The following is a 26,155-nucleotide window of genomic DNA, read 5'->3' on the forward strand; positions in this document are numbered from 1 at the left end:
TGTTTTGTTCCTCGGTTACTGCTGTTGGTTACAGCTTGTGGTTTAGCCAGTGACAGTATCTCAGCTGACCTGTCACCTCGCCACTAAGGTCAAGAACTCAAATCTGGCTCCCGGGAGCATATAAGCCTGGGGTTCTGTGTTCTTTTCTGTCATTTAAAGGCCTTTTGTGCATAGCCTGCAGCGTTCCCATTATTTCACTTGGTCTAGTGGGATGTTATCTTGACAGAGTCAAATGTATTGAGCTAGAAATGTTCATGCAAGGGTTGGTGTGGGTTGCCATGGGCTTACCTCAGTGGAATAGGAAACAACATTTTTTTTTTTTATTGGCAACTTCCATAACTATAAACAACTCATAATTCCCTCCCTTCCCCCACTTTCCTCTTCACATATCCACCCTCCACCATATCCCCTCCCCTCTCAATTAGTCTCAGCATCTTTTCCTCCTATTATGAGGGTCTTGTGTAGGTAGTTGTCATGGATATCCAGGCCATTTAGTGTGTGGGAGATGGAAGCGACATTTTTTTTTTTTAAGTTAGTATGTATTGATTTCCATTGGCGTGCTAGGAATGTTCCAAATACTTTATATGTATTTACCATCTAAGTCTCGTAATATTCTCGTGCAATCATGCTATGAGTCTTTCCATTTTATCCACGTGGGAACTAAGATACATAAAGATTATATAACTAGCCACAGGCCACCCCAACTCGCTGGTTATAGAGCTGAGATTTAAACTAGGCTGTATTGGTTAGAATCCGTTTGTCCATGAATACTTCACACGGCTTTTAACGGCATAAGGAAGACTTACTTGACCCTCTCCAGCCACCTGCCTTCCATTCTTTAACCTGAAGCACTGTCTTTACAGGACAGATACAGAAGCAGAGCTGGACCTTGTCAGTCGTCTGGCCAGAGAGCATGGGGCTTTTGATGCCGTCAAATGCACCCACTGGGCGGAAGGAGGCAGAGGAGCCTTAGCCCTGGCTCAGTCGGTCCAGAGAGCAGCACAGGCACCCAGCAGCTTCCAGCTCCTCTACGACCTTAAGGTGGGTTACTTTCTGTCGGCAGACAAAACAGAAGCCCAGAGCAAGGTTGCTGTGTGTGGCCACCTCTGCCTGGTGCCCTGCAGTCTGATTCCCACATGGGCCATAGTCAGGACTCAGCTCTAGAAATGTGTCTTAGGAACACAGGGAGAATACCTAGGGAGACTGACTCACTTACACTCTACCCTTAAAGGGGGGGAAAAAAAAAGGCTCACAGGCTTTGAAAAGCCCTTTCACTGCAGAAAAGAGGATCGCTGGTGGAAGCACATGTGTATCCCACTGTGGCCTTTCACTGAAGGCATCAGCCATGTGGCAGCCAATGGACAAGGCTTATGGCAAGCTAATAGAGCAAAGAAGCATGCTTCTGAGCTCACTTCGTGTGATGGTGCCGTCTCAAGTTCAGAGAACCCTCGAGTGTGAAACCCACATGGGCTTCATGTCATTTCATGTGGCCGAGCAGCGGCCTTTCTTACTCTGTGCCACAGCACAAAGTCTGGAGAAGGTCGTCTTTTGTATGGGGTTCTACTTTGTTTACAGTTCTCTGTCCCATGTATTTCAGGACAAGATTGGACATTAAGTAGTCTATGTGGAATTGAAAACTTTGTTAGGAACATGGGCATACATTGTAGTTCACTTTGCTTGTGTTCTCTAAGCTACTTTTTGGCTTGTATTTTTTTTTTTGTGGGGGTGGGGCCTTGGTTTTTAATCTGAGACTGTGAAATAGCCACAAGAAAAGTAAAAGGATCAAGCCCTCTTACTCCTGAATTTTCATGCTTATTTTTTCTCTTTGCCTCTTGCAGGTATAATCTGCAGAGTGAATTAACATTCTTGTATTGATACTGACATTCTGCTGTTGAGCTTGGTTGTGTAGAGGGCTCTCTTAAGTCTCTTCAAGGGCTGGAGCAATGATTCAGCGGGGTAAAGTTCTTGCCACACAGCAGGACAATCCCAGCATCCAAGTCAAAGTGCTGGGCATGGTATGCTTACTTCCCAGCACTGAGAAGGCACAGACAGCGAATCCCTAGGATTTGATGACTGTCTGATCTAGCCAACACAGTGAGTTCTAGGTTCACTGTGAGACCCTGTCTCTAAAAAATAAGGTGGAGGCTGGTCGTGGTGGCGTATGCCTTTAATCCCAGCACTTGGGAGGCAGGGGTAGGAGGATCACCATGAGTTCAAGGCCACCCTGAGACTAGGTAGTGAATTCCAGGTCAGCCTGAGCTAGAGTGAGACCCTACCTCAACAAAACCAAGACATATAAATAAGGTGGAGAGTGACTGAGGAAGACCCCAATGCTGACATGTGCACTCCACATACACATACCCATTCAGAGGCATATGTGTATCACACCACACATGTATGCATGCAAAGAATTATAATAAGCCAACAGAAGTTAAATTTGAACAAAGTTTTTCAAAAGAAAAGCAAACCTAATCAGTCATCTTTCTAGAAAATTCCATCAGCATTAAAATGCATATGAAACAAAGCACCTGGGAGGCACTCTCTCCAACGCTATGCACAGAGCCCAAGTTAGCAACTCGAGATCTTAAAGGCCAGCCTTCAGCCTGGAGGAAGTGGAGTGCCTGGGACTTCATGATCCACTTTCCCTTGGAGCTGTTCTCTGTTCAAGGCCACCCTGAGACTTATTATTTTTTTTGGTGGGAGGAGGCTTTTACGTGTTGCTGTGTGAGTGTGTATGTGTTCACATGTGTGGAGGCCAGAGATTGATGGTGGGTGTCTTCCTCAATTGGTATTCTTTTTTTTTTAGGTAGGGTCTCACTCTACCCCAGGCTGACCTGGAATTCACTCTGTAGTCTCAGGCTGGCCTCAAACTCACAGCAATCCTCCTACCTCTGCCTCCCATGTCCTGGGACTAAAGGCGTGCGCCACCACGCCTGACTTTACCTTATTTGTTTATTTATTTATTATTTGTTGGGCTGCAGGGTCTCTTCCTGAACCCAATACTCACTGATTCAGCTACATTACCTAGCCAGAAAGTCTTGAGGATCCCCAGTGCTGGGATTATAGTCATACACTGTCACTCTCAGCTTCCACATTAGTTCTGGGGAACAAACTCAGGTCATGATGCTTCTGTGACAAGCACTTTACCCACTGAGCTGTCTCTCCAACCCCTAAAATAAAATTTTGTTTGTGGCTTTGTTTTGTTTTGTTCTGTTCTGTTTAGACAGTATCTCTCTATATAGGTCTAGCTAGCCTGGAACTCACTGTATATAACCAGGATGGCCTTGAACTCATGGGTGACCCTCTCGCCTCTGCTGCCTGGGTGCTGGGGTGACAGGCATGCATTCCCTTGCCCAGCACTTACTGCTCTTTTCAGAATACAGAATTTGCCCAATATATTCTTGTGGGCTTAGTTGCTATGGAGCATAGAGTCAGATATATTGACTAATTTTAGCGCAGTGTTTATGTACGTGTGCACATGTATACCTACACACACATCTGTATGTATAGACAGCTTTACATCTGTGAGCCGTTTTTCACTTAGTAAATGTGGGGCTTATTAAAATGTTTCTGATCTGGGGATGTAGCTTAGTTATAACATGCTTATCTAGTACGTGCAAGGCCCTAGGCTCAATCCTTACCACCTCCCAAAGTAAAGAACTATTAAATGTTTCTAACTCAGAAAAAAATCTCATACCGTCGGGCATGGTGGCGCACGGCTTTAATCCCAGCACTTGGGAGGCAAAGGTAGGAGAATCGCCATGAGTTCAAGGCCACCCTGAGACTACAGAGTTAATTCCAGGTCAGCCTGGACCAGAGTGAAACCCTACCTCAAAAAGAAAAAAAAAAATCTCATACCATCTACCAATAGCATATAAAAGCTATCTTCTGTCAGGCGTGATGGCGCACACCTTTAATCTCAGTGCTTGGTAGGCAGAGGTAAGAGGACTGCTGTGAGTTCGAGGCCAGCCTAGGACTATGGAGTGAGTTCCAGGTCAGCCTAAGCTCGAGTGAGACCCTACCTGGGGGTGGGGAGCCATCTCCTGGGGCACGCTGACCTGGAACGTCCCTACCACGAATCCTCATGCATTTTCAGTCACTGTCTCCCCCTGTCTCTTGTCATCAGCTCCCAGTTGAGGATAAAATCAGGATCATTGCACAGAAGATCTATGGGGCAGACGACATTGAACTGCTTCCTGAAGCTCAGCACAAGGCAGAAGTCTACACGAAGCAGGTTCGTCCTTTTCTTTTCCCAAAGCAGGCCTTGAAGTCCCAGCCCTGAGTTAGCCAGCCCTGCAAACCCTCATTCTTTCCCTACGCTGGGTAACAGCCTTCCCTCCTCTGAAATACTAAGTCTGGGTTAGATGGGTCCAGTCCCAAATCCTTTTTTATTTTTTGTTTGTTTGTTTTTGAGGTAGGTCTTGCTGTAGCCCAGGCTGACCTGGAATTCCCTATGTAGTCTCAGGGTGGCCTCGAACTCATGGGGAGTCTCCTACCTCTGCCTCCCGAATGCTGGGATTAAAGGCGTGTGCCACCATGCCCTGCTCCAAATCCTTTATTTGCCCATGGGAGGTATATGAATGTGAGAAAAAATCATGAGGAAATACAGAATGTCTTAATGAAATATTGAGCACCTCTCCAGTTTTGTTCTCATCTCTCCTCCCAACCTTTTTTTTTTTTTTAACCATGTATTGATTATACAGATGGAAATAATGTAGCCACTTGTAGAGTGTGGTTGTTAAGGACCTCCCTCCCTCCCCATCACAGAGATTTCTTTCTTGGGTCGGTAACAACTGACTGGAGGATAATGGGCAGAGATGGGTCTGAAGGGAGCTAGCTGCTTCACAAGGAATCTCTGTGAAATCATCCCAGACATTTGTTCCGTGTGGCCAGCTCTCCATTGTCATACCCCTGTTCACGTTTCTCCCCAGGGCTTTGGGAATCTACCCATTTGCATGGCCAAAACGCACTTGTCCTTGTCGCACAACCCAGAGCTAAAAGGTGTGCCTACCGGCTTCACTCTGCCCATTCGTGATATCCGTGCCAGTGTCGGAGCTGGTTTCCTGTACCCGTTAGTAGGAACGGTAAGTGGGGCGTGCGGGAGAGGAGACGGCTCGCCCGTGCTGTTCATCTGAAATGGGCAGTTCTGCAGTCAGGCACATGCTGCGCTGGCGGAGTCCATGGCCCAGGAATTAGGCCTGTTATGCTGAATCCTCTTGCTTTGGGCTGGTGGGCAAGAACCTGAGTAATAGCCCCTTTAAGGGGCATCAAGGGCCTCCGTGGCCAACTCACCCACCTTTGGCACTGAAATTATTCTAGTAGTAATCTATAGCTTCTGGGCACAACATTATCTACCTCCACAAGATACTTCTACCTAAATTCTCTCCCTCTCTCTCTCTTTTTTGACATGTTATTAGCTAGTGAGGAAGTAGTTTTCCATATGGCTTATTCATAGATCTTAAATTCTGTGTAACCCTCCTCCATCTCTTTCCCTTTGAGAAAAGTTTTTTTTATTATTTTTATTTTTATTACCATTTTCCATGATTATAAAATATATCCCATGATAATTCCCTCCCTCCTCACCCCCACACTTTCCCATTTGAAATTACATTGAGAAAAGGTTTTAATGTATATAGATTTACACAAAGCTTTACAAGAAGAAACTTAAGAAAAAGGGCAGTATTATATACCCCAAAGTAGGGAAATAGGGCAGACTTCTTAAGAAGGTCACATGTTACATTTTTTTAATTTATTTATTTTGGTGAGGTAGGGTCTCTAGCCCAGGCTGACCTGGAATTCATTAGGTAGTCTCAGAATGGCCTCAAACTCATGGCAATCCTCCTTCCTCTGCCTCCCAAGTGCTGGGATTAAAGGTGTGTGCCACAATGCCCGGCTCCTTTTAAATGGTTATGAGAGAGAGAGAGAATTGGCATGTCAGGGCCTCCAGCCACTGCAAATGAATTTCAGACACATGAACCACCTTGTGGCTCTGGCTTATGTGTGTCCTGGGAAATTGAACCTAGATCCTTTGGCTTTGCAGACAAGTACCTTAACTGGTAAGCCATCTCTCCAGTCCAGGAAGGCACATTTTCATCATTCTTTTGTTTGTTGGTTGGTAGGTTGGTTGGATTTTCAAGGTAAGGCTCACTCTAGCCCAGGCTGACCTGGAATTCAGTATGTAGTCTCGGGTTGGCTTTGAGCTCACAGCGATTCTCCTAACTCAGTCTCCTGAGTGCTGGGATTCAAGGCGTGCGCCACCAGCCCTGATGATTATCCTTGACAGTTTTTTTCTAATTTCTCCTGAGAGCTGCCGCCATAGCTCAGCGGCAGGGCACTTGCTTATCATGCCCAAAGCCCTGGGAGTGCTCCCCAGCACTGCCAAACAAGAACTTCAGCAACAAAAACTCCTGCTTGCTACTGGGGTTTCAGCAGAGCTAAGAATAAATGTGTTTTTTTTTTTTTCCAGAGTTTTATTTCTAGGGTTGTACGTATGTCTCTACATAATCTTTCTTTTCTGACTATCAATGACCGGTGCTACAGGAAGGCAAATATTTCTCTTTGGTTAAGAATAAAAATGCTGAAAGTTTCATTCATTGCTGCTGGGGGAACCATCTTTAGAGAGTTTTGCCAGCACACATCTGGGGTGATAAGCATACGCCCTTTGTGTTTATAATGCCCCCTGCTAGGTCTTTCTGCTAAGTCTGCAGACTTTCCTTCCCTCATCTTGTGCCCACACCCAGCGCTTCCTTACTTCCCACCAAGCACAAGGCCAGAACCCAGCTATCAGTCTTTGCACTTTATGCCAACAGTGCTGATGAGCGCTCCGAAGCCAGAGTGCGGGTTTCCAGATACTGATGTTGTATGATATAGAAGATGATTCATCGTCTTGTTTTTTTGAGATGGGGTGGGGTCTCACTCTAACCCAGGCTATCCTGAGCTCACTTACATAGACCAGGCTGACCTCGAGCTCATGGCAATCCATCCGCCTCAGCCTCTTGTGTGAGCCCCTGTAATCAGCTAACTTACCCTTTTCATGACATTTTTTATAGTTAGGTTTTGAAGTTCCGACTAACCTATGTTTCTTTCTGGGTCTGATCTGGAACGTGTGTATATTCATAACACAGGGCATTGTGACAGATAAAAATATACCACATATGCACTTACAAGCCATACAGATTTACATTCAAGTGGATAAGTAGCAAAGCTAAGTCTTCAGAAAAGAAGGAAGGACAAAGATAGCTCATGAACATTCAAGTTTAGTTTTGTTTGAGAAAGCATCAGATCAGTAAGGATAGCGACAGGTAAACCACCTGCATTATATACAGAGATGTGTCAGTCCAAGTTAAAGGACAGGAATTTGTAGTGTCATGTTTCTGCAACAAAAAAATCACATGGGTTTCTTGCAAGACATTGAAAAGAAACTTCAAAACAGACATTATCGTTGTACCTCCTTTTGTTTGTTTTGTTGTGTGTTGTTTTGAGAGAGGGTTTTGCTACGTAGCCCAGGCTGGTCTTGAACTCACTGTGCAGCCCATGCTGGCCTCAGATTCATAGCAGTCCTCCTGTCTCAGCATCCTGAGTGCTGGGATCAGGCCTGTTTTCTTCTTGTCTTGTGAAGCATGAGCCGGGAGGTGAGTGACTGACTCAGCTTCTTGGCAACCTGCCAGCGCAGGATGGCGATGGGACCACACTCCTGCTACGTGGGTTTACAGCCATCCATGCGGACAAGCAGAGTGGGGCCTGACATGGGGGTTTCTCTTTGGTTCATATATCAGGATCAACTACCAAGAAGAGCACCCCTCTAGAGATGACTGCCCTGGGTGCACAAAGGGGAAGGTAGAAGGAAAGATCACTTCAAATTCATTTTTAAAAAATATTTTATTTATTTACTTGAGAGAGGGGGGTGGCAGACAGAAAGAGAATGGGCGCACCATGGCCTTTAACCACTGCAAAAGAACTCTAGATGCACGTGCCACTTTGTGCATCTGGCTTTATCTGGGTCCTGGGGAGTTGAACCTGGGTCCTTTGGCTTTGCAGACAAGCACCTTAACCACTAAGCTGTCTCTCCAGCCCCTTGAGTTCATTTTCAATGTTGTTTTACATCTTAGATGAGCACAATGCCTGGACTCCCTACCCGGCCCTGTTTTTACGATATTGATTTGGACCCCAAAACTGAACAAGTGAATGGACTGTTTTAAACAGGTTAGTTGTTACTAAGTAAAAAATTGTACTTTTTGGTTGTGTTTCTGTTTTTGTTTTTCTTCTGTAATTTGATGAATCCTAAGGCTTGAGCCAAGCCTGTAAAACATTTAAAGTCTAGTGATTTGCAAACACTTCAGATTTTACTCAGGAGAAGTGGTCAAGAATGAGACTTGGTGATAACCAATGGATGGAGTATTTTTGTCTGGAAGGAGAGCAAGCCCTGATGCAGACGGACAGGGAGACATGGGGACAGGGAAAGTGCTTGGGGCCTGTCCAGTGTGGACACTAGGCTCCCTCTGCTACAGCCCTCAGGAAGCTTGGGGTCTAGAGTCAATGGCACATTCGAGGTAGGAATAGCCTGGAGTCTACACCCTGTCAGACAGAAGACAACAGTTGTGAAAGAGTGCAGCTTGGCAATAGAGCAAACGCTTAGTCTGTAAGCCCCTGCATTCAGTCCCCAGCAACCCTCACACACAGAGAGGCAAAAGCTGTGAACATTTCACAAAGCAGAAGAAAAGGAAATGGAACCAATTCAGAAGTACTCAGCATCCGGGGTTTAAAAGTTCCGAGTACTCTTCATAGCGACATATGCAACTGAAATTTCAAAACCATCTAATAGGAAACTCATCCTCCTTCAAGGAAGAGAAAAATGGCCTGCCTGTGAGGAAAAAAATGAGGAGTGAGTGGAACATACGTCTTTATCAGCACTAAGAAGCCCGTAGATAGGGGAGGAATGTCCTCCAAGTTCTTGTTTACCCCTGACCAAATTGGATATTCTCGGGCACACCAAGGTTTGCCAGGCCCACATCCAGGAAGCTATTTAAGAGTACACTCCAGCAAAGCGAGGGGTGAAACCAAGAAGGGAAGCGCCTGAGACTCAGGGGACTGAATCCAGATTTAGACAGTAGTGAAGGCAAGTTCTGATCACTGCACATGACCTAGAGTTAGGAACCTAGTGTAGAACAAAGGGAAGAGGGCTTGAGAAACACTCGAAAGAACTAGACCAGAGTGTCAAAGGGTGATACCTTGAAAGAGTTCAGGCCCAGATGTGGTAAGCATTTTGGCATGATCAAGAGGGTAAAACAAGAGCTGGAATTTGGTTCTTGGGAAACACGTTTCTCTAGGGGGCACATGTGCAGCTGGAAGGGAAGTCTGGGCTCCCTGTTTAGTCTCAAAGGATGCTCCCACAGACTCCAGAAGATTTGGAGGTGGGAAAAGGATGTTAATGGGAATGGCTTTGACAGTGTGTTGGGGGAATGATGAGTGGAAGGGAAGGGACCCCAGGCTGTTGCTTGGGGAAAACATTTACTTTTTTTGCTTTTCTTTCCAGGTCATCCTTCTTTATGAAGCTAGCTTGGCCGCTGTCTGTTCAGGCCCACTGTGAGGAAGCGTGGGCAAGCCTGCTTTGAAGATCCTCAGAAATAAATAGTGGGGGCTTCCCCAGAAGCCTTTCTGCAGCCTTAATTCTCATCATCATGTATAAATTAACATAAATCATGCATGTGTCTATTTACTTTAGTGAAAGTCCACAGAATAAAAGGAATAATTTTGCTATCTTGGTGTTGAAATGTAAATCATGACCTTCATAAACTGCTACAGTGTTGGATGTGAGCGTGTTTGTGGGGCAGCCCTCAGGACCGAAGAAGCAAACGACAGGATATGCTTTCTGGCCTGTTGTTGGGGGCTGGAGTGTACGTGCTTGTGTATCTTCGAGGACAAGTAATTCAGGAGACTCTTGAGAGGGTCAGACAGAAGCAGGGTATGGGGGAAGACTTGCCTGTTGATTGTATATGTTTCTTAGTGAGTTTTTCCCCAGGAGGGCTATTGCTTACACAAGTTTTTATTTTTCTTGGACATCTTTGGAATTACCGTTCATATCATCACCTTAACATGTTGTTTTTTTTTAAGTCCTCCCGGATGATCATAGCATCAGCCTTGGGTTTGCCACTTCTGCTCTGTTGGTTCAGCAAACATTTGAGCTGCTACAAAATACCCAGACAGATAGTAATTGCAATGCACGACTATACAATAATTGAATCATATTTTCATCCCATTATCTTCTTTTTTAATATTTCATTTTTATTTGCTTATTTATGAGCGAAAGAGAATGGGCATACCAGGGCCTCTAGCCACTGCAAACAAACTCTAGAAGCATGTGTCACCACCATGTGGATCTGGCTTATGTGGGTTCTAGGGAGTCAAACCTGGGTCTTTAGGCTTTGCAGGCAAGTGCCTTAACTACTAAGACATCTCTCCAGCCCCCATTGACTTCTTTTGTCCCCTCTCACCCACTCCCATCCCATTGGGGACCCACCTCTTTTCTTTTTTTCTTTCTGAGGTAGGCTTTCACCCTAGTCCAGGCTGACCTGGAATTCACTATGTAGTCTCAGGGTGGCCTTGAACTCATGGCCATCCTCCTACCAATTCTTCCTGAGTGTGTGGGGGGGATTAAAGGCATGTGCCACCATGCCTGGCTGACCCTCCTCTTTTCAAGTAGTCTTTCCTCTATTGTCTCATTCCTTTTGTCCTCTGTCCTCCATGTCAATGTTGATGGGTTCAGAACAGTGCATGTTTTGTAGGGTCATGAATGCTCCAGTTGGTTCCTTCCCACCCTGTGGCTCTTACATTTTTTTCATTCCCTCTTCCACAATGACTCTTGAGTCTTGGAGGGCGTGATAGGTCAAATTTAGTGTTGAGCTCTCAACAGGCTTTAATGAGTTTTGAGTCTCCTCAGTGTGTACCTCTATCTCCACAGAGAAGATTCTCTGGCTAGCAGTGAAAACAGCACTTCTTTACATCACTTCCTCTGCAAGGTTCTCTGAACCCTGGTGGGTGTGCTAGAGATGACCAGTCCGCTGCTAAGCACTGGGCTTTCTGTTCTCATCATCTTAATGAATCATGAGATCTACCTGGTATTCACCACCACAGTATTCACTAACCAAAAGTGAGAACAGCATTAATAAAAGGACATAAACATACACATTTAGAAGGTCATCAGAAAGCAGTTGGTTACCCCCATAACTTACGTGCCACTGTTGCACACGTGGGCGTAACTTGCCTGGCTGGCTGATTGTGTAGCATGTGGGATCCATTGCTTATTCAGACTGTCAATGACTGTTGTCCAACAGCCAGTACAGCACTATGACAGCTTGCAAGTGGGGAGCTGGCCCTGTCCTCCAGCTTGATTTCTCATTGTCCTGCAACTGCATGTGTCGTCTTCAGTAATAGGGTCCTACCATGTAGTTCTGGTGGTAATGACCTGTATTGTTTTGGAGGCCGCCTGAGCCTCTCAAACAAAGAGCTCACTGGAGGAGGGGGTTAACTTCTTCCTATTTCTTCCTTTCTCCCCTTGTCTTCCTGAAGTGGGTCCTTCAGAGGATATTGCAGCCCCCCTGGTGACAAAGCTAAACACTACTGATGTGAACAAAGCAGTATTTTCCCAGGAGGCCTTGGTTTTATTTAATATCCTGGCCTCACATCAGTGTTGTAATCCTTTTCCAGTCCCAAGAAATTACGTCAGTCCTCGGGGAGGAAAATGGCAGAGGAGTCAAGAACACAGCCGGCTCTGCCGTAGTGCCCAGCGGCCTCTGTCCCTCCCTCACTGTGGGAGGCGGTGCTGCGGGGGGCTTCCCTGCAGAAGTGGCTGCGAAGTTAAGCAGCAAAGTGTGTGAGGTGTTTTATGGTTCTGGACATGTGAGCACTCTCATGTCCCCAATCCAAAGCATCTTTTATTTTTTTTTTCAAATTTTTATTAGCAACTTCCATGATTATAAAAAATATCCCATAGTAATACCCTCCCTCCCCCCACTTTCCCTTTTGAAACTCCATTCCAAAGCATCTTTTAGACCCTGTTTGCAGACCCCATAGTTTCTGATACCGCTTCAAAATATTCTATAGCATTTCATCTAGAATGGTGCTTTCTGGGAATTCAGTTTGTACATGGAAAGGAAGCAGTCTTGCCAGACATGGAGACTTAAAGACTACCTTAAAGGATATAGGCTTCCTCACATCACAAAAACTAAGGGGACCTAAACCCTCAATACTGGAAGGAAAGGAGAGGGAAGGTAACAATTTCAGATGATAAAGATCTAATACACTATAATCTAAGTTCTTTAATACTTTATTGGGTTAGAGAAATGGCTTAGCAGTTAAGGCACTGCCTGCAAAGCCAAAGGACCCAGGTTTGACTACCCAGGACCCACATAAGCCAGATGCACAAGGGGATGCATGCATCTGGAGTTCATTTGCAATGGCTGGAGGCCCTGGCATGGCCATTCTCTCCCCCACCCCCTCAATCTACCTGCCTATTTCTGTATCTCCCTCTCTCTCAAATAAATAAATAAAAATAAATATATTTTTTTAAAAAAACTTTATTTATTTGCAAGGAGAGAGGAAAAATATGTGAGTGTTCATGCCAGGGTATCTAGCCACTGCACACCAACTCCAGAGCATGCCTCACTTTGTACATCTGGCTTTACCTGGGTACTGGGGAATTGAACCCAGTCAGTCAAGCTTTATAAGCAAGCACCTTTAACTGCTGAGCCATCTCTCCAGACCAAATCTAAGTTTCTTAGATTGAATGGACCATCACTGATTTAAAAAGAGGTAGAACTTGCCTCAGTGAAAATCCAAATGGTACAACTTGCATTTTCCACTGATCAGTATGGCTGGAGGTCTTACTAGTAGTTGAGCTCCATCATATTCTATATACATATGTATATATTTTTTTAAAGAAGCAGCCCAGGCTAGCCTCACTCTTGACAGTTCTGCCTCAGCCTCCTGAGTGCTAAGGTTAGCATCTTGGTTCTAATGGTTATATACAGTGAATCACCACCATTCCTCTGCTTATTACTGATGGATGCTTATGATTGTGTCATGGCTTTTTGTTTTATTTATTTGAGAGAGAGCTAGAAAGCAGCAGATAGAGAGCATGAGTGTGCCAGGGCCTTCAACCACTGTAAACAAACTCCAGATGCATGCGCCACCTTGTATATCTGGCTTATGTGGGTCCTGGGGAATGGAACCTGGGCCTTTTGGTTTCTCAGGCAAGTGCCTTAACTGCTAAGCCATGTCTCCAGCTTTTGAAACTACAAATGATGCAGGCTAGGGATGAAGCTCAGTCCAAACCACTTGCCTGGCATGTGCAAGGCCCTGAGTTTGATTACTATTACCACAGATAAAGATAAATAGACTAGCAGTGGATAGAAAGCAGTAGAAAATTAGGCTGAGTTTTCATATGTCTGCAACTTGTGTGAAACCATTTTTTTTTTGTTCATTTTTATTTATTTACTTGAGAGTGACAGAGAGAGAGAGAGGGAGAGAGACAGATAGAGAATGCGCGTGCCAGGGCCTCCAGCCACTGCAAAGGAACTCCAGACGTGTGCACCCCCTTGTGCATCTGGCTAACTTGGGACCTGGGGAACCGAGCCTCGAACCGGGGTCCTTAGGCTTCACAGGCAAGCGCTTAACCACTAAGCCATCTCTCCAGCCCTGAAATCATTTTTTTAGGGTGGAATCCTTACAGTGGAATGGCTCAGAGGGTATCCTGCAGCTCCCAGACAAGAGCTGACCTTTGGAAATGTGTAGATGAACGGTGGTAAGTTGGGTTTCAGCTCAGGACTACACAGATGGTACCTGCCAGATAAACAGGTAAGTTCACCCATTTCCAAAGCCTCTGCTCTTTGCTGCCTCAGAGCTCTTCCTAGAAGGCAGCACACGCCAGGCTGTGTGTAGAAAGCTGTGTCCAGAGATAATTAAGGGGCAAGAAGCAGAGGGAAGAAGTAGGGAGTGGGGAGCCTGCTGCACAATCCTGGTGGCAGGGGATGGCACAATGGATTCTCGGCTCTCTGCTAAGGAGGTGTTATACAGATGCTGTTTCCATAAGGCATAATGTAACTTCAGGCCAACTGTATGAGAGACACAGAAGCATTAGTGCTTGGGATGCCTGTTAGTGTCACCAGAGAAGGTCCAGTCCCCTTACCATGGGGCTAGTAGTCCCTCCAGATCACTGATTCCCCTGTGCCCATTCTTGTCCTCCAGGCCTGCCCTCCCCATGTGAGTAAGAGTTTTGATAAACAGCTTATGCCTTCGCTGCTGTGCACCTCAGAAGCCGCTGCTGTGCATTGAAGGTGCGCGCACACTGGAGAGGGACAGCAGCGTTTATGTGCTGCCAAGTCAAGCAGGTTGCAGAGTGACTGTTGAGTTTGTGTTGCTTCCCTCCAACTCTCTTGGTGCCTACCATCACATTAAACCACCAGAGAACCAGAGCCATAGGTTCTTTTGGTGGCGTGCCAGTGGAAGAGGTTGAAAGGTTGAAGGTCTCAGAAACTGAAGTATTATTGACAAGGAGCTGAGACCATTTTGGTAGCTATAGGCATGGGTTGGGGATGGAAGGGGACCAGAATAGGGAACATGGCATGATAATTGAGTGCTGTTCAGATAAATATGTAGGCTATTTTATTGGCACACTGTATGATGATATCAACAAGATAAGCTGTAAGTAGGATAATTTCTCATCAGACTGGTGAGACATATTTATAGCCCATTTCCAATTATATAATGCATAGCTACTAAGGGAATAGTAGACAGATGCAGATAATAATAGCTTCAGTAGTCTTACTGTCACTTGTGTGTTTGGGAATGACAGATTTCTGTCATGCATGAGGTACTGGTACATTTATTAAACATCTGGCATTAGATTCTAATCATATTCTAGAGAAAAGCCACAGTATCTATAGTACTATACTCTGTGACTGTATGAGAGGGGGAGGGGAGGGAGAGAAACAGATTGACGTAGATGACAAGTGACTTGTCCTATATCTTAAAAAAACTATTAGTTGCCGGGTGTGGTGGCGCACGCCTTTAATCCCAGCACTTGGGAGGCAGAGGTAGGAGGATCGCCATGAGTTCGAGGCCACCCTGAGACTCCATAGTGAATTCCAGGTCAGCCTGGGCTAGAGTGAGACCCTACCTTGAGAAAGCAAAAAAAAAAAAAAAAAACTATTAGTTTACTCTTCAAATATAAAATAATCCACCTCTTACCTCAAACTGCCATCAGCTCCCTTCCACTACATTTTTGTTTGGTTTGGTTTGGGTTTTGCAGTACTGGGGATTGAATGCAGGGCCCCTGCTTGCATCTTAGGCAAGCCATGCTCTACTTTTTTTGTTTTTAGAAGAGAAAAGCAGCCCTGCATGGTGGCGCACGCCTTTAATTCCAGTACTTGGGAGGCAGAGGTAGGAGGATCGCTGTGAGTTCCAGGCCACCCTGAGGCTACACAGCGAATTCCAGGTCAGCCTGGGCTAGAGCAAGCCCCTACCTCAAAAAAAAAAAATAATAATAATAATAATAAAGAGAGAGAGAGCAAATAGAACAAGACCTACAAGTTATTGTGATAGCCTTTGTTGCTATATGCTTTCAACCTTTGATTTCCTGGTACCTTATTTCTTCTTCCTGAGACTGGGTCTTGCTGTGTGGCCCAGGCTAGCCTGAAATTTGCCATCCTGCTGCTTCAGCTTCTCTAGTGCTGGGATCTCAGGCCTGGGCCACCACCCCTGAGCTTTGACACAAGATGGCTAGTCCGCTCTGTCCTCATCAAGATAAGCTTACATATTTTCTTGCCAAAACTGCTGCAAATTCCCACATCTGCTGGCTGGCTCTGAGGGCTCTTACCGTTGGAGTCACAGCATCTCAGCTGGTAGAATGGCACAGATTTCTCACAGCTTGTTTCGAGTTCAAAACTGCCAGAGGCAGGATTAGCATATAGCCTGCAGGAGCTTATAAAGACCATTTTCACAAACCTGTCTGGTGGATGAACGAAGCTCTCTCCCAAGTGCAGGGATTACACACGTGGACCACACACCTGGTTGGTGTCTGCAGTGGTGGGGATTGAACCCAGTGCTTCATGCAGGCTGAGCAAACATTCCACCAACGAATTGAGCTACATCCTCAACCACGACGTTGAATCCTAAATTACAAGTAAATTGGCAGTGAATTTCCTATTTTACAGCTCTTGACACTAACTCTTCCTCTAAGATCCTCCCTTAGACTCGGTTTTGCTTCTGGGTCCCGAGTTCATTCCTTGTAGGTCTTGGTGGAATAAGTCTGGGGAATTTTACAAAGGTAAAATACATTCCTAGAAAGACATCTGTAACTGGGTATCTGAAATTGACCCTCCGCAAGATCACAGCCACGCAGCAGGAAAGAAGCGCGGTCGGGCCATTTTCTACTTTTTTCCACCTTACTGGGAGCTTCTGGGGTCTGGGCTGGGAGGGGCTGCGGAGGAGGCTGAGATGTGATGTCTGTAGGAACACGCAGCCGCAGTTCCTGGAATGCCCCAAAGGCGCTCTAAGCTGTCCCAGCCACGCCGTTCTTTGAGCGAGTGCCCTTTACGTGTATGCAGACCCGCAGCACGCGCGCCGCGACTGCACCCTCGAGGCGGGGAGGCTTAGAAGGGGCGAGTGCCCTTTGCGCTGCTGGAGACTGGAATGGAGGGAAGCATCCTTTCTCCGCCCCCTGCTTAATTGAGGGGGACCAGGTGAGCAAATGCCCACGACGTACTGAAAGGAACCGCGGTCAGCTGGTCAGCAGCCCCTACTTATCTCTGCATATAAAAGATGGGTGGGGCTGGGTTCCGTGATCTTCTCACCTGTTGGCACGGATGCGGTCACCTGCGAATCCAAAGGTCTGAGATCCTGTTTGGCAGCCCAAGCCCGCTCCAGGGAAAGTTTCTGCTTCTATCCGCATATGTAATTTTCTCTTCAAGCCGCCTCTCGTTACTCTATGCACGGTCTTGGAATGCTTTCAAATTTTGCTCTCGGCCTCCCTAGAGGGTGGGGGTCCATGCCAGGAGGGCCTGTCAGTTTAAACAAGACCGTGTTGCTGTGCGTCTCTGCAAATGCGGAGCTCTTTACCCTGGTCCCCTCCGGGTCTTCCAGCTCTCCCAGTGGTCCCTCGGCCCCAGCCCTGATGTCATCCCGCAGCGGGGGGTGGGGGTGGGGGGAGGTTCACGCAGGGTGGGCGGGGAGGAGGACTGTTCGCAGGTGGCGGGCTTGCAGGTCGCCCCCACCCAGGCCGCCCCCGGGCCTAGCCCCGCCTCGCCGCTCTGCGCGCATTGGCGCCGCCGCCTGCCGCTCTCTCGGCGCTGGGGAGGGGGCGCGCGGCTGCGGTCCCTCTGCAGAGGGCTGCGCGCCCGGGTGCCCGCCGCCGGCGACCCCACCGAGCTCCGGGTAAGTGGAGGCAGGACCCGGCGGCTCCGGGTTCACCGACCGCCTGGGCGACAGAGTGGACGGAAGGGGCGGGCTGGAGACCTGAGGATCCCAGTCCCCAAGTGGCCGGGAATTTGGACCCGGTAGGTGGTTGATCCGCGGGCATCCCCAGCCCGGGTGGCCCTCCTCAGCTCGGCACACCGACCTGCTTCGCTCGCCTACAGCTGGTCTTGCAGGCACGGGCTGCCCTAGCCTTGCTTTTGGGGGGAACTGCTTTTCGGTGCTTGGCTATTAGGATTTTGCAGGTAGCTTGAAGCTGGGTGTTCAGTTCCACGCCCCCGGCGTTTTCCTTTCTGAGTGCTCCATCGTGAGCTTGTCCTCCTTCCCGAGGGGCAGCGAGCCCGAGCCCGAGATAGCCCTTCCTCCCGGAGGATGCTTCACGGTCACGTCTGGTGTTGGGAGCCACGCTCCGCTCTCCTCCGGGTAGTGCTCGCGCCTTGCCGCTTCAGGAGGAAAGGCTGGTGGTGTTTTCTATGGCACCAGGCATGAGCCTCCCAGAGGAACTTGCAGGTTTCCTGAGGCGATGAAACTGCCTTCGCAGGTTAACACAATTGTTTGCAGTCTAACATTTTGCAAAGTTTTAACGTCCGCTGGCTGCATCCTTTCCCGCATCCCAGGCTTGCTTGGATATTTGTTTCTACAGAGTGAGATAGTCAAAGGGGTTTCTCACACAAATGTCTGGGAAAGACAAGCCAGTTTTATTTTATTATATTTTATGTTTTGGTTTTTCAAGGTAGAGTCTCACTCCAGCTCAGGCTGACCTGGAATTCACTATGGAGTCTCAGGGTGGCCTCGAACTCATGGCGATCCTCCTACCTCTGCCTCCCGAGTGCTGGGATTAAAGGCGTGCGCCACCACGCCCGGCGACGAGCCAGTTTTAAATGATAGTTTCCTAAATATGATTTAATTTTAATATTTCTACTAGCAACATATCTGCTTTATAAAAATGCGCAGGCACTGAGAACATATAAGAGAGACTTTTTGAACAGTTGTAATCTGGCTGGGATTCTAGTGCATACTGAAGGTATGTGAGGAGAGACACTGTAAAATGTTATTTTTGTTTGGTCACTGTGGTAGAATGACTTCATTTCTATTTAGAAGCATGAACTATGTGATGTTTTAACGTCTACTATAAAAGATATTTCTGTAAATCAAAAAATTGTTTTTGCAGGATTCCAGTTCCCTCTACAGTTCATAGAAATAAGAGCTACTCAGATGAAGAGTACCTTTCCTTATTTAGGCCATCTAGCTGGTCAATTCATTGGAATTTTCCCCTAGGTTTGCTGTTGTTAGGTAACTGCCTCACATCCCCATCCCTACTGCCTGGGTACCACTCTGTGGGGTATCACACCTAGGGCCTCAGGCATGCTGGGCAGTTGCCCTACTACTGCTGCATCCCCAGCCAAAAGCTTGGTTTTAAAATAACAAGAGGTCAGCCTAGTTTTCGTTCAGTTATGAGTTGATGGACTGCACAATGGTTAAATGACCACTAAACATTTTAAAATGTTCTGGCTAACAGACCTATTGCATATTAGCTTTTGCTTTTCATTTGTATTTATTTTAATATTTTATTTGCAAGCAGAGAAAGTGGGAAAGAGCCTCTTGCCACTGCAAACGAACTCCAGGCACATGTACCATTTGTGCATCTGTGGGTACTGGGGAACTGAACCTGGACAGGCAGGCTTTGCAGGCATGTGCTTTTAACCACTGAGCCATCTCTCCCCCACCCCTTAATTTTTATTTTTTGAGATAGGGTCTCATGTATCCCAGGCTGGCCTCAAACTCACTATGTAGCTGAGGATGATCTTGAACTTCTGAATCTTTTGCCTCCACCTTCCAAGTGTGAGGATTACCTGTGTTCACCACCATACCTGACTTAGACTAGTATTTTCAAACAATTTACTTTCTTTTTTTTTTTTTTTTTTTCTGGTTTTTCGAGGTAGGGTCTCACTCTGGCCCAGGCTGACCTGGAATTCACTATGTAGTCTCAGGGTGGCCTCGAACTCACAGCGATCCTCCTACTTCGGCCTCCTGAGTGCTGGAAGGCATGCACCACCATGCCTGGCTCAACAATTTACATATATAAATATATATTTGCATGTGTCTGTGTGTGTGTGTGTGTGTGTGTGTGTGTGTGTGCACTCCAGGGTCTTTTGCCACTGCAAATGAATGCCCATCTGGAGTGGCTGGGGATATGGTCTTGGGCCAGCAGGCTCTGCAAACCAACACCTTTAACCACTGAATCATCTCTCCAGTCCTAGCAATTCTCTTTCTGATGAAAGTCTGGAAGCTCATTCTTGGAGCATGGGCTTCAGAAACAGCCAGCCTTGGATTAAACTGGAGCCCTGTGGCTGCCTAGCTTCAGAATCACAGGCAGGCTGCTTCTGCAGAGGGAGGCATCGCCACCTACTCACTCTGCAATACTGCGGTGCAGGTTAGAAATGTATGTAAAAGTGCTCAGCACTGTCCCAGACACAAGAGTTGCTCAGTAAATGTCAGCTCTTGCTATCATCCACTCTTACTGACCGACCTCCAGCTGTGTGCACGTGATAGGAGGAAACTCTGAATAGCAGACACTTCAGTGAAAATGTCAACGTTACACAACCAATGCAAGGGTGGAAAATGACAGTAATGTTAAATTTTCCCTAAGAGATGCATGGAAAGTAGCACCTCTCTGATGGCATGAACATATTTAGAACAGAAACCTTGGCACAATGGAAAGAACTTCAGAGTCAAAATCTCTCCTGACTCTGGCCAGGACTTTATCTAACCAAAGGACTTTTGGGCAAGCCAGCCCCTCTGGGGCTTTTGTCACCTGGCTGGATTTGAATAATATCAAGTAATCTCTAGGGTCCTTGGTAGCTTCAAAATGTTTTATTGCATGTGATAAAAATTATAATAGCTTAATCAACAGTCTGTCCTTCCTTTTTTTGTCGTTGTTGTTTACTAAGCTTACAATTTAGAGTCATAAACAATTCATAGATAGCACAACTAAAGATCAGGCTCACAGAGTCACATAAAATGAAATTTAATAAAAACAATAGAACAGGCCAAGTGTGGTGACCCATGCCTTTAATCCCAGCACTTGGGAGGCTGAGGTAGGAGGATTTCCATGAGTTTGAGGCCACCCTGAGGCTACAGAACTGAACCAGAATGAATTCCAGGTCAGCCTGGGCTACAGTGAAACCCTACCTCAGAAAAAAATAAAAGTAGAACAAAATGATTCACATTAGAGCAGGGCATGGTGGCAAACGCCTTTAATCCCAGCACTTGGGAGGCAGATAGTAGGATCGCTGTGAGTTCGAGGCCACCCTGAGACTACATAGTGAATTCCAGGTCAGCCTGGGTAGAGCCAGACCCTACCTCAAAAAACAAAAACAGAACTGGAGAGATGTCTTACAGTTAAAGACACCTGCCTGCAAAGCCTAAGGACCCATGCTCATCTTTCCATATCCCCATGTAAGCCAGACGCATAAAGGTGAGGCAAGCGCAAGGTCACACATGCCCACCCTGGCATGCCAATTTTCTTTTTCCATCTCTCTCTCTTAAAAAAACCAATTAAAAAAAACCAACCACAACAAAAATATTTACGTTAAAATCTGTTTAATACGGCAAAAGTAAGCCCAAATTTGTAACCTTCAAGCAGTTCAATAAGCTATTGCGTGGAAAGCATGTCTGGTAGAATCGTAAATGTTCCCCTGATAGAGTTTGTATTAAGGGGCTCCGGGCTGGGGAGATGGCTCAGTGGATAGAGCACTCGCTGTGCAACACTGAGTAACAGAGTCTGGACGCCCAGGCTCCATATAATAGCTGGAAGCTACAGTGGGCTTCTGCAACCCAGTGTACCAATGGTGAGAGGGGAGGGGAAATGGGACAATTTCTGGGAAGCTTGTGAACAATAATGAGAGACCCTGCCTCAGAATGAGGTGGAAGGCAAGGACCAACCCAAAATTTGTCCTCTGACTTCCACACCCACATACATGCTACACACACACTCCAAATAAATAAAAGTTACAAAACTGAAAATAAAATATAGGCTCATGGTGAAATAAAACTCCACTCTTTTCTCTCATCAGGTTGATTTTAAAACAAAGGACAATTTTATGCCACAAAGAGTTTTCATGAGGAAATTAAAGTGAGAAATTATAAACGTTGGAGCCGTGAGGCACATATATTCTGGAGAAGCCTCCAAAATCACTGTGTGGAGTAAGATGAGAGCAAGGAGGACACCTGGAAGAAATTTTACTTACTGTGATATCTTTATCCATCTTCTTGTCACAAAAGGCTGCTGAAGAAAGAAGATAGTTTTTCCAGAGAATGAAAGAGTGTAGTGTAAAAATGGAACCTGCAGTTTCTGAGATTCAAGTTGACAGTAAGGATGAGAAGAGGCGAGCGGAAGCGAGTCCCCCGAAAGAGAAACAGGAAGGAAAAACATCCAGGCTTTGCTTCAAGAGAAGAAAGAAGGTAGCCCAGGCGCAGAAGCTCAAGGCCAGCTCGGAGGCTGCGGAGGTGGCGGGGAAACGGCCCCCAGATGCAGCAGCTCCTGATCAGCCACAGCGCCCAGGGGGGACCTGGGCGTCCATCAAGCATCTTGTGACACGCAGGAAAAGGTCAGCTTCGTCAAAGACGCAGAAATCATTGGAGACTGAAGTACAAGCAGACACAGAGGCTAAGGATGTGGATATTTCTAAGAAAAAGGCAAAATCCAGACTTAGGATTCCCTGCATAAGATTCTCAAGGGGGGCAAGAAGGAGTCACCATTCCAAAATTACAGATGATTCAGACAGCAACATCCAAGTCCAGGCAGAGGCTGAAGGTTTGGAGATACAAACTCAGACCCAGCCCAATGAGCAGGCAATAAAGGCCAAGCTGACCCCAAACATAGGTGAAGGTGCCTCGCAGAAGGATGGGGAGGTGGTCTGTGAATCACTTGCTAGCAACAGTGTAACATCTGGTGAGAATGTGATTTCAGTAGAACTTGGACTACAAAACAAGTGTGCTATTCAGACAGGAGCTGTGGCCCTTGAAAAGGAAACTGAAGAGACTGAGGAAAAACAAACTATTCAACCCCAGCCAGCAAGTCCCATTAAAAGCCCAGAAACAGACAACCAGCGCCCAGAAGCTTTGGATGTTCTGTCTACCCCTGCAATTTCAGACCAGCACAGTGTGGTGGAAGAATCCAGCAAGACTGTCCTAGAAAGTGGACCAGATTGCAAAGAAGTTGAGAATAGGGCCAGTGCAGCTGAAGAGGATAAACCAGAAGAAACTGAACTGAATCAAACAGAGAAAATTGAACTGAAACAAGCAGAAGACATTGAACTGAACCAGGCAGAAGAAATTGAATTGAAACAACCAGAAGACATTGAACTGAAACAAGCAGAAGAAATTGAATTGAAACAACCAGAAGACAATGGACTGAACCAGCAAGAAGAAATTGAACTGAAACAAGCAGAAGAGATTGGGCTGAAACAGGCAGAAGAAACTGAACCGAAACAAGCAGAAGAAATTGAACTGAACCAGGCAGAAGAAATTGAAGTGAAACAAGTAGAAGACATTGAACTGAAACAAGCAGAAGAAATTGAACTGAACCAGGCAGAAGAAATTGAAGTGAAACAAGCAGAAGACATTGAACTGAAACAAGCAGAAGAAACTGAACTGAACCAGGCAGAAAAAATTGAACTGAATCAAGCAGAAGAAATTGAACTGAACCAGCCAGAAGAAATTGAACTGAACCAGCCAGAAGAAATTGAGGTGAAACAAGCAGAAGGTATGGAACTGAAACAAGCAGAAGAAATTGAGGTGAAACAAGCAGAAGGTATGGAACTGAAACAAGCAGAAGAAATGGAGGTGAAACAAACAGAAGATATGGAACTGAAACAAGCAGAAGAAATGGAGGTGAAACAAACAGAAGATATGGAACTGAAACAAGCAGAAGAAATTGAGGTGAAACAAACAGAAGATATGGAACTGAAACAAGCAGAAGCAACTGAACTGAACCAGGCAGAAAAAATTGAACTGAATCAAGCAGAAGACATTGAAATGAACCAGGCAGAAGAAACTGAATTAAGCCAGACAACAGATTTAAAAGAAAGTGGAATCAATGCAGAGAAACCCAAGTCAGAAGAATGTAGAAGAATGGAGCCAATTGCTATTATCATTACAGACACTGAAATCAGTGAATTTGATGTTAAGAAATCTAAAAATGTCCCTAAGCAATTCTTTATTTCAATGGAAAATGAGCAAGTAGGGGTTTTTGCTAATGATAGTGATTTTGAGGGGAGAACTTCAGAACAATATGAAACACTCTTAATAGAAACTGCTTCTTCTCTTGTCAAGAATGCGATCCAGTTGTCTGTAGAACAGCTGGTTAACGAAATGGTTTCTGAGGATAATAAAGTAAATGCTGTTCTGCAGTGACTTTCTCTCCAGAGCCTGGGAGAGGGGGAAACAAGGCTTCAACATGAACTGTTTTATATATATTGTGGCACTTCTTATTTGGTAATAAACTAGAGGTTTCTCATCTTTGGAATTTAAAGGTATACTTGCAGACCAGAAGTGCTGAAGAATATATCAAGTTTATAAAACTCCCTTTATCATGGGAATGCAGTCACTTCGTTTGGAGGCTTAGCACAGTGCAGTGCAGAGACTGATCTACAGGGAGTTGCTAACATGCATATGCAGAGGCTCTGGAGAAGGAAGGTGTGTTTATTTAGCACTTTTTGGTATGCCATATGCTCGTTACTGTCCCCCAATGTCACAAAATCTGGTTTCTTTTTGATAGTTCAACCTTGTGTATAGGTTAACATTGCATTCAGCTTTTTTAAAAAAACATTGTTACAGTGCACTTTTACTTTGTCTAAAATGGTGAATAAGGTGAGCTGTTTTGTGAACATGTGATTTATAGTTGGTACACTCCTCAGCAGTGGTCTTACCTCAATTGTGTTTTCCTAATTTCAGCAGTGTGCAGAACATGCATACTGACATGAAACAAGACTGGCTTCCAGTCTTGCTCAAGGCCCTCACCAAAACCACTTACAAGTTCCCCTTCCTCTACCTTCCTCCTGCCAAGCAGAACTGTGAATATCTGGTACTGCGTGGGCTTATCCACTGAAAGGGTAGGAAAGACAAACACAAACAAAATAAAATATGGGAAGCATCAGTTTGCATGTAGGGGAACGCAAACTTCCCAGTGACACAGGATACCTTGCAGAATTACTTCTCAAGGTCCCAGAAAATCAGGATGTTCTAATGAAATAGCATGTATTCTTGGCAAACATGAGCCATCTATACCGCTTAATAAGAATTGAAATTGATACTAAAGTACGTATCTTCCACATCAGTATTTTTTTTTCCATTGTATCTGTGTGTGAAGACAAGAAAAAAGCATTCTGGACACACATGGAAAATTAACTTTTTCATCACAATTTTCAGTCCAGCCAATACTTCACAACTATTAGAAGGGCTTTTCTGCACTTCTGTGGAATTTTTGGAGGAGGTGTACCCGATGCCATCAGTGATTTCCATACTTTTTTTGAAAAAATGATTCAATATGTATGTCTGTGAAATGGCCACCATACTGTAACATACGGCCCAGCTTCACAGGTCAGGGTGCGCATTGCACAGTCCCCTTGTCTAAGTGACAGTATTCCTACCTGAAACTGATAAAGTAATGGAAGTACAGAAACAAACAGAAGACTTTGAGTTGTCTTATATTATTATATTCTTATATTGCTTATGGTGTGTGTGTGTGTGTGTGTGTGTATGCTGATTTTTCCTATAATTTCAATTTTTCCCTATAAATACATGTTGTGATCTCTGACAGAAGAAACTAATCTGGCTTTAGAATTTAACCAAATAATGGATATTATCTTGCTGAAGTGCGAAGAGAATATTTTCTCCAGACTTGCCTGTCGTCATGCCTACTATGGGTGGGTGGCACTCTTCAATGTAATATGATAAAAAGTGGGTCTTTTTAAACACACAACCCCCAAAATCTATTTCTTTTAATTGTATACCTTTTAGATACTACAACAAAGATCATTGCTAAGTCATCTTTAAAAAAAAAAAAAAAACCTCTTTAATTCACTGTATGTGGTGCTAATGGACTTAGCTAGCAACAAGCAAATGTCATACTTAAAAATTAACAATTTTTAAAGCCTGACTAAGGTTGGTGCATTTTATGGTATTTTGAAGAATCCCATATTTATTTACTATAAGGTTGACTCTAAGCCAATATATGTGCATTGATGCTATTAGTAATCTCTTATGAATGAACAAACACTACAACACTCTCCAGTTATAAGTATTTTGGAAAGTTTAGGAATATCTTTGGGATTTTGAAAAATCAGAACTGGTAAATATGTGACTTTTCTGGTTAACAGAGTAACATTTTCATCTAAATAGTCTTAGATTTATTGTTTTTTCCTCCACTGCTGTTTGATGATATATTTTTAATTAGAATGCAGTATTGATTTGTCATTTCTCCTCAGCCTTTTTAGTTTGTTTGTTTCTTTTGTTGTTGTTTTTTGTTTGTTTTCAAGGTAGGGTCTCACTCTGGCCTAGGCTGCCCTGGAATTCACTCTGTAGTCTCAGGGTGCCCTTGAACTCACAGCGATCCTCCTACCTCTGCCTCCCAAATGCTGGGATTAAAGGTGTGTGCCACCATGCCCGGCCTCCTCTGTCTTGTCTT

At 45.3% G+C, this 26,155-nt stretch overlaps 2 protein-coding genes across 4 annotated transcripts in view; both read left to right on the forward strand.

The window, feature by feature from the left end:
• Mthfd1 (methylenetetrahydrofolate dehydrogenase, cyclohydrolase and formyltetrahydrofolate synthetase 1) overlaps positions 1-9,756 on the forward strand; it is an 89,521-nt gene extending 79,765 nt beyond the window's left edge. Inside the window, exons 24-28 of the mRNA XM_004649256.2 lie at positions 864-1,041; positions 4,127-4,234; positions 4,932-5,084; positions 8,109-8,202; positions 9,533-9,756. Coding sequence (XP_004649313.2) covers positions 864-1,041; positions 4,127-4,234; positions 4,932-5,084; positions 8,109-8,198 — 529 coding nt within the window. The 3' untranslated portion in view covers positions 8,199-8,202; positions 9,533-9,756. The remainder of the gene's footprint in view (positions 1-863; positions 1,042-4,126; positions 4,235-4,931; positions 5,085-8,108; positions 8,203-9,532) is intronic.
• Positions 9,757-16,561: 6,805 nt separating this feature from the next.
• On the forward strand, positions 16,562-26,076 carry Akap5 (A-kinase anchoring protein 5). Of its 3 annotated transcripts, none has more exons than XM_045154439.1 (2): positions 16,562-16,736; positions 21,543-26,076. In XM_045154439.1, the coding sequence occupies exon 2, from the start codon at positions 21,784-21,786 to the stop codon at positions 23,881-23,883; it is 2,100 nt and encodes a 699-aa protein (XP_045010374.1). In that variant the 5' UTR covers positions 16,562-16,736; positions 21,543-21,783; the 3' UTR covers positions 23,884-26,076. The 3 variants fall into 3 exon arrangements, with proteins under 3 accessions (XP_045010374.1, XP_045010373.1, XP_045010375.1); XM_045154438.1 differs by lacking the exon at positions 16,562-16,736 and adding an exon at positions 17,296-17,427; XM_045154440.1 differs by lacking the exon at positions 16,562-16,736 and adding an exon at positions 17,419-17,549.
• The last annotated feature ends 79 nt before the right edge of the window (positions 26,077-26,155 follow it).

This window comes from Jaculus jaculus, chromosome 7 (assembly GCF_020740685.1).
Source record: "Jaculus jaculus isolate mJacJac1 chromosome 7, mJacJac1.mat.Y.cur, whole genome shotgun sequence".
In the NCBI taxonomy this organism is placed as follows: domain Eukaryota; kingdom Metazoa; phylum Chordata; class Mammalia; order Rodentia; family Dipodidae; genus Jaculus; species Jaculus jaculus.